General features: G+C 39.3%; 1 protein-coding gene across 2 annotated transcripts in view; it reads left to right on the top strand.

The window, feature by feature from the left end:
* The first annotated feature begins 3829 nt into the window (after positions 1 to 3829).
* SCFD1 (sec1 family domain containing 1) overlaps positions 3830 to 8011 on the top strand; it is a 48097-nt gene continuing 43915 nt past the window's right edge. Inside the window, exons 1-4 of one of the 2 annotated variants that reach the window (XM_009697483.1) lie at positions 3830 to 3899; positions 4745 to 4833; positions 5861 to 5951; positions 6787 to 6909. In XM_009697483.1, the coding sequence (XP_009695785.1) occupies positions 3843 to 3899; positions 4745 to 4833; positions 5861 to 5951; positions 6787 to 6909 (360 nt within the window). In that variant the 5' untranslated portion in view covers positions 3830 to 3842. The remainder of the gene's footprint in view (positions 3900 to 4744; positions 4834 to 5860; positions 5952 to 6786; positions 6910 to 8011) is intronic. The other variant, XM_009697484.1, reaches the window with a different exon arrangement.

Genomic DNA, 8011 nt, shown 5'->3' on the forward strand with positions numbered 1-8011 from the left:
TGGCAAGGGTCAACGGGAAATATCGTTTAATGCTGCGAAAATAAAGTTTATGTTGTGGTGCTCCTGTTAAGACAATACAGAGGCCTCGCAGTGTGTACTGACCCTCAAGAAATTGAGAATACGAGATTAACAGCTGCAACTAATTATGCAGGAGGTTTTCTGTGTGTAAAGGGTTAGTTATTCAGTCCGTTCTTACACATTGCTACGAGTCCATAATTGACTATTTTTTCTTTGTCTTGGTGCTGCTTTGTGGAGCCTTGAGCCACCCACTTGAACATACTCCTAAAGCGTAGAGTGTGGCAACTCCATAGTCCTCTGCTTCCCTTGCTTGCTGAAGTTTTTGTCAGTAGTTTGAGCTGTAATCTTGGCACCTTCTCCTTGACAGCTGCAGTATCATTCTGGTGGTATAGAGGATTCTGGGTGCATTTGTTTAACATGAAATGTCTGAAATCATCTGCCTAAAAATCTCAGTCTGAGTCTCTGTGTGGACCTTAAATATTTACTAGTATTGCTCATCATCTTTTTGTACCAGAAGTCTACTTTCTGTAATCTCATTCCTGAGGCCATCTACCATTAATAGTGCTATTTGATGTTCCTTTGCAATCCTTACTGTTCTTCTCTTTGCTACCTTTCTGATAAAGCCCACTGTGTCTGAGCCCTTATTATGTACAGCTTTATTCTTTTCTGTTGTGCTTCACCTTGTTACTTGATTATTTCAGTCAAGCTTTGCCCCTGAACCATGTTGTCTTCCATTGGGGAGGTCATTTGCAAGGTGGTAGATTGAACAATGAAAAGATACTCAGAAAAAGATTTATCATTATTTAGTGTTTCTATTACGATGTGTGTGCACCATCTGTTGTGACCTTTATCCTGGTTCATAACCAGTCAAAGCATATCATTGTGCAAGTACAGTAAAAACCCGATCCTTGCCCCAGAGAGCATTTAGCCTAAATGTAAATGAAGTGGCAATATAAATACAAAAAAGAAACCCAGAGACTTGCTGAATGTTTGGCATGATTGTCACAGCACATCACTAATCTGATTGCCGTCTCCCTTAGTAGAGACCTTATGCCAAGTTTTAATTTAAATAGTAAACTCTTACAAAGCAGCTGCTTCAGATCCAGTGGTACCAAAATACATAACTATGCAGCTTTATACAAAATTGCTTATATGGCTGAAGTGTATGGAAAGTGTCACTGGCAGTGAGAGAGTGAAGGCTCCAGGACCAGTCTGTAATCAGCTTTCAGGATTGCCCCATGGTGTTAAAAAAAAAAAAAGGAAAGAAAAAAAATTATTAAGCAAGTGAAAGGCTGAATTACAGGGAGAGCCAGCACTCACCACTAGCTTGCTTTCTCGCATGGTCGAGTTTCAGTGCTGGTAATGTGATTTGAAAAGGCAGTACACGGGAGGAGGAAGCAGAGACAGACTGCGAAGGAGGGTGTTAGAAACGTCGCCTGGGCACGGATGGATGGTGTTAAGAAAGCCAAAGTTGAGACTTGCAGTGAATGTCAAGAACAATGAGAAGAGCTTCTGCTGTGACATTAGTAGTGAAAATATGAATAAGGAAAAATGTTAGATCATTGCTAAATGGAGCTGGTCATTTAGTGGTGATGAACACAGATAAGGCTGAGGTACCCAGTGCCGCCTTTGACTCAGTCTTCACTGAAGAATTCTCCTAGTGTCACTTTGGAGTCAATCATGGAGTGAATCCTCTTGGAAAATATTTCTCATCACATGAAGGAGAAGGCAAGCATAGTTTTATGTATGGTAAATCATGTCTGAGCAGCCTGATTGCCTTCAGTGATAAAATGACTGTATTTGTAGGCAACAGGAGAGCAGAGTATGTCACTTACCTTGACTTCAGCAAGGCTTTTGACCTTGTATTCTTGTATCCAAGTTAGGATGTTATGGGCTGGATGGATGGACAACTAGATAAGTAAAAAGATGGTTGGATGGTCAGGCTCAGAGGGTAGTGATTAATCAGACATACTGTACCTGGAGACTGGTAACAACTGGAGCGCTGCATGGATCTATCTTGCAACCTCTCCTGTTTAAAATCTCTATCAGTGACCTGGAAGACATGTCAAAGTGCACTCTCATTAACTGTGCAGGTGACAGCAAACTAGGGGAATCTGTTAACATACTTGAGAGCAGAGCTGCCACTCAGAGCGCAAGAGGAATGGGCCAGCAGGGACCTTGTGAAATTCAACAATGACAAAAGTAAATTCCTGCACCTGGAAAGGGAGAACCCTTTGCAACGTAGAGGCAACAGTGCAGGGGACTGGCAGACTGGAAAGCAGCTCTGCTGAAAAGGCCCACAAAGATTCTCAGTGGGCAGCGAGCTGAACATCAGTCCACAATGTGTCCCTGCATAGCAGCATCCCAGGCCATATTCACAGAAGCACGGACAGTAGATTTGCCAGTAGATTTTAGGGATTATCCCCTCCACTCAACCCCAGGAGACCACATCTAGATACCGTGTCCAGTTTGTGGTTACCAGTACAGGAGAGGTGTTCATCAGTTGGAGAGAGTTCAGCAAAGGAGTGCCAAGATGGTGGGGGCTGGAGCGCCATGAGGTGAGACTGCAGGACTGGGACTTGTTCTGTCCGGAGGAAAGGCGGCTTCGGGGGGACCTACCAGCAGCTCCCCAGTACCTACAGGGAGGGCACTGAGAAGATGGGGCCAGGCTCCTTGTGATAGTGTATGGCAGGAGGGTAAGGGACAGCAGGCATAAATTGAAACGAGGTGTTCAAACTAGATAGAAGGAAAAACTTTTTCACCACAAGAACGGTCAGTGCCACAGGTTGCACAGTGTGGTTGTGGCATCTCCGTCCCTGGAGATCTGAAGGGATAAAGCCCTGAGCAGCCTGGCTTGGCCTCACAGCTGACCCTGCTTGAGCAGGAGATTGAACTAGAGATCTCCGGAGGTCCTTTCTGGCCTGAGCTGCCCGATGATACCGTAAACCCCATGGAACTGCACTGAGTGTGCTCACAAGCTTCATTCAGCTGAAGAGTCAGAAGTTAACTGTTTCTACTGCTCTCCATTTATGACCAAAGTGGTGTACGTTGCCCTGATTTCTGGAAGTTTCTCCTCTTTGCAAAACTTTGTGATGATTTTGTTGTTTGAAGAGAATAACCACTAACTTGTATGGATGCAAATAGTGTTTTGCTTCTAGCCAAAGATGGGAGAACAGCACATAGTGTATTGTTTAATCCGATAAATGAGGAAGAACTCCTTGCTTAATAGATTTATAAGTTAGAGGTAGGTGAAGGAATCTGGTTTGTGTGTTGAATGGGCAGTTAAATGAAAGCTCATTCCTGTTTCAAAGAATTTTCCTGCTGCAAATCAGGGGTGTTTTTGTACCCCTTAAAGCAGCAATTTCTTCCTGTGAGTTCTCAAAATGTTTCAAAATGTGTGTCAGTTTTAGTCAGGGGTAAGGGTATTTTTTATTTGTGTGTATAGTGTTCTGTGGGGTAGGAAAAGCAGATCAGAGGAATAAAGCAAACTAGTTCCCACTGTACAGAATGCACCTTCAGGAAGATGCTGGAATTATTTTTAGGGCAAACTGCAGCAGAATATAGCCCATATAACTACAGAGATTCTTTCTTCATGTTTCCTTTTGCAGTGTCTTCCAAAGCCCATGAATTCTAGGTGACAATGTACCACTTGTCAGTCAAAGATACATAAAAATAATGAAAATGTGACTTGTTTCATTTATATTTTATGATGGCTTTCCTCTCAAACATATAATAAAATCCTTGTAATGTGTTTAATCTCTATTGTTGAAGTGTGAAGAGAGTAAAGCATTATTCTGCTCTATTTTCCAGTGGCTTTGAAACGTATGCTGAACTTCAATGTTCCTCCTGTTAAAAACAGCACAGGAGAACCGGTATGGAAGGTAAGAACTATTTGAACAGAAATAGAAGAATTTTATAGTGTTCAGAAAAGTTCAGATTTTCAAATTTTACCTAACTCTGGTATCTTCTCTATGTTCTTAACTTGTACAAAATAATTTTTCCTGTGTTATGAATATACAGAATTAAATACCAGAATTGCTGAAAAAAATACATATTTGAGATATTGGGTGCTTGACAACCCAATGACTGCATCTTTAGGCAATATTTTAATGAGCAACTGAGGAAGACGTTTTTGAAATATACTTAGATCTCATTGACACCTGTTGCCAGAAACCTACATGATACCTTAAGCGTGAACTCACAGAGTCAGAAAGAAGTCCATAGAAAGGGAAGAACTATTGATAGCCTTAAATTTAGGACAACTGGGCTCAAACTACCTTTATTAGCTTTAAAAAGTAAGTAATTATTGAGAAGTTTTTGCTACTACAAGGCGTATATTCTGTCTGTTCATCCATTCTGTTGTGGTTTTTTCTTTGCTAGTTCCTTTTTTTTCCTGCTTCTCCTTTTGTTTCCTCCCAAATGCAGTCAGAGGAATTCTGCACTTACAATAACAAATTTCCGACAGCAGATTCTGTTTGACTGACACTTTTCAGGAGATGGAAGTGATGAATTTATTTCACTTTATTATTGAGTTCGTTTTCATTCTCTTTTTTTGTTTTAGTAAGCACAGATGGAAGTCTGTGACAAATTAATGATGTATTGTAAATTGGTAAATGTTTTGCACTTTTCAGGTTATGACAGTAGTTCCTTAAACCTGAATTCCTGTATCCACTGTATCCTGTATTCTACTGTATCCACTTTTTACAAAGATGTGTATCTATTTCAGGTTCTCATTTATGACAGATTTGGCCAAGATATAATCTCACCTTTGCTGTCAGTAAAAGAGCTGAGAGATATGGGGATCACTTTGCATTTGTAAGTAAAAAGATTAGGAATTATTTTTTTTTTTTTGCTAAAAAGAACTTTATTTACTATTCCCCTAAAATCACAAACAAAATACTGAAAATCATTTGATGAATAACTACTAAAATAAAGATGTACCCTGATTGTTTCTAAAATCAGATGGTATTATTCAGAATCAGGGAGCAGAAAGGTCATTCCAAACATTGTTCAGTAGGATTTCACACCAAGTAGAGGAGGCCCCTGCTCAAAAAAAAAAATTATCCAATAGGTGTTTTGGGGAATCTATCTATACAAAACCCTCTGTATTCACATATCTTAAAATTATTTTGGCATGAACTGTTTCATGGGGCTGTACCTATTCTCTGCTTGTCTTTTTGCACATAGATTTTAATTGTCTCTTGTCAAATGTACGGAATCTTTCAGTATTATTTTAAGAGATTTCCCGTTTCTCTTTCTCCAGATTACGTTTATCTAGTTTGTTGTCATTCCTTAGCAGTGGTAATGGTCATGGAGGATCTTGGAAGATACATTTATTCTTTTCAACAGTTTATTAACTTTTACTAAGTGCAGGCTAGAAAGGGAAGCACAGTTTAATGTGTTGACATATCAGCAGAAACATGAGAGAAACGTGTAAGCGCCTTGCCTGTCTTTGTTTAAATGAGCAGGAAAAGCAAGTTTAGTGGTATGAGATACACAGGTTTTTTGTTACCATGTCAACAATTAATAATTGGTATATGAACTTTGTGGATGCAGTATTTTTCCTTCCCCTGAATGGTTTAATCTATTTTTGAAGATTTGTGAAGCTTTTTCTCAAGCGTTGAATAAACTTCAGAGACCTCTATTAATATATTCATCCAAAAATTATACAAATACAATTAAGCTATTTTTTCATGTTTTGTTCTTGCTAAAATCTAGCTAAATGTAGGGAGAAATTGTAGGAAATTAAATGTGTTTGTATAAATAAATAACTACTTTAACTTAGAATTTTACACAAATCAGAGGAGGAACACATTAGAGATGTATTTTTTCTTCCTTTCAGACTTTTGCATTCAGATCGCGATGCTATTCCAGATGTTCCAGCTGTTTACTTTGTAATGCCAACAGAAGAAAATATTGACAGAATGTGCCAGGTAACTTGCATGTTTAATGTTTCAAATGAGTGGACGCAACACAGGTAGAATGTGTGAAGTAATCCTGTACTCACTGTAGTGTGACTGTTCTGTATCTAGTTCTTGTGAGTGTCTGAAAACCTTGGCTTGCATTTTTTATATGTTAGCACATGTTTGTCATAAAAATATTACCCAAAAGTTTCAATGCAAAACTTTAATTTCCCAGATAGTAGAAGGGTAAGCATGTCTTCTGTGTTTTCAGAGGGAGAATCTTGGGAGTGAAAAGAAAAGAGGCAGCAGGCACAAATCGAAATATAGGCAGTTCCATTTAAACGTGAGAAAAAGCTATTTTCATGAGGGTGGCCGAATGCTGGAACAGATTGCCTGGAGAGTTTGTGGAGTCTCCATCCTTGGAGATGTTCAGACCTCGGCTGGACACAATCCTGAGCCACCTGCTCTATTTGACTCTGCTTTGAGCAGAGGTTTGGACTAGTCTAACCTCAATTTTTCACATTCTCTGGGAGGAATTGATGGAAGGTTACATCTTCACCAAAGGAAGGAAGAAGAGCAAAGGGTACTTTTGGTCAGTGGTAAGGTGTGGAGTAGTAATTGCTATCTCAAAGCTTAAATTTAATTTCCTGTTTTTTGCAGTTCTCTGTTAGGTTAGTTATATCTAGTTACGTTGTCAAAGTACTGCATACAGGGCTGTATGAACAGACAGCTAAGCACTTCCAAAAATTTAGTTTGACTGTGGGTAAGTGGAACATCACATGGTAAAAGTAGGGATGTTTTTTAATTAGTCAGAAATATTTTAGTACTTATTCAGGAAAAAGGTTGTGGTTTTCCTTCCTTTTAGGATCTTCGAAACCAGCTTTATGAATCTTATTATTTAAACTTTATTTCTGCCATTTCAAGAAGTAAACTGGAAGATATTGCAAATGCTGCCATAGGTGCTAACGCAGTAACTCAAGTGGCTAAGGTAAGAAAATCACCCAGTCTCTGATGTTAAAGATGTTACCATTACATGTGTTACTGCATTCTTGCACGGCCACTTCAGTGCCATACACAGCTTTTCTGACTGATCATGAACAAAATGAATGTTTAGCTAGATTCAATGTGAAGCATAGATTTACTGGAGGAAAGAAGGGAATCTACAGTCGTCTCGGTAATGCAGCTTAGTACTATACTTCAGCTTAGTCAAAAGTCCAAGTGCTGCCAGACCTTTGTGCTAAATGATAAGATGGGAAATACAGTGGTTTCAGAGTATTCCCAATGTCATCAGCTCAGTGAGTGCATCCGGTGCATATATATATATATATATAAAACGGGGTAGGGTTTTTAGCTCCTAAGTACATGAAAAGTGCAGTAGGAGTGCAGTTGTTGTTGTAAATAGGCAGTAGAGGTGCATGTTTCATACACATAGCACACTGTTACTCAGTGTGCTCCTATACCTTTATGATTTAAAGGCAGGTGTCAGGTATGTACCCTCTTATTTTTGACTGTACCAAAACCTGCAAATTATTAACTAATTCTTTTCATATATACTTGTAGGATCATTTTATGTTAGCAATGAGATGGAGGATATTTTGAGAATGTGATAAGATGTGGGAAAGTGCAGAGAGTTATGTAGGGAGGCTAGCTTGTGGGGCAGGAGATAGATAAGCTTGAGAAAAAAAGGCCGTGGGAGCAGTGTGAAACAGGGAGCTTGTATGTTAAACAAAGAATTTGTGTTTAATTTACATGGAAACTATGCATGGCATAGACACCTATCAGAATCTTTGCTAAGGAGCGTGATAGTCGCGTGGGCAGTACATGTAACCAATTAGAGCTTGAACGAGCGCGTGTACGGAAGTAGAAAGCAGTATATAAGATGCAGCCTTTTGCTTAATAAACGACTTCTCTGATCATCATATTGGCGTGCTGAGCTATCCGTGCCTCGCATGAACAAAGAACCCCACATATACTTAAATACATTCACTTTTTTTCACTCATGTTAGGGAGTACTACTGGCATGAGAGAAGAAGCTGTTGTGAAATGAAATGAAAACTACTAGTATTGTTTAAGCCTTAGGTCTTCAGCAG

Source organism: Cariama cristata, unplaced genomic scaffold (genome assembly GCF_000690535.1).
Source record: "Cariama cristata isolate BGI_N322 unplaced genomic scaffold, ASM69053v1 scaffold21073, whole genome shotgun sequence".
Lineage (NCBI taxonomy): Eukaryota > Metazoa > Chordata > Aves > Cariamiformes > Cariamidae > Cariama > Cariama cristata.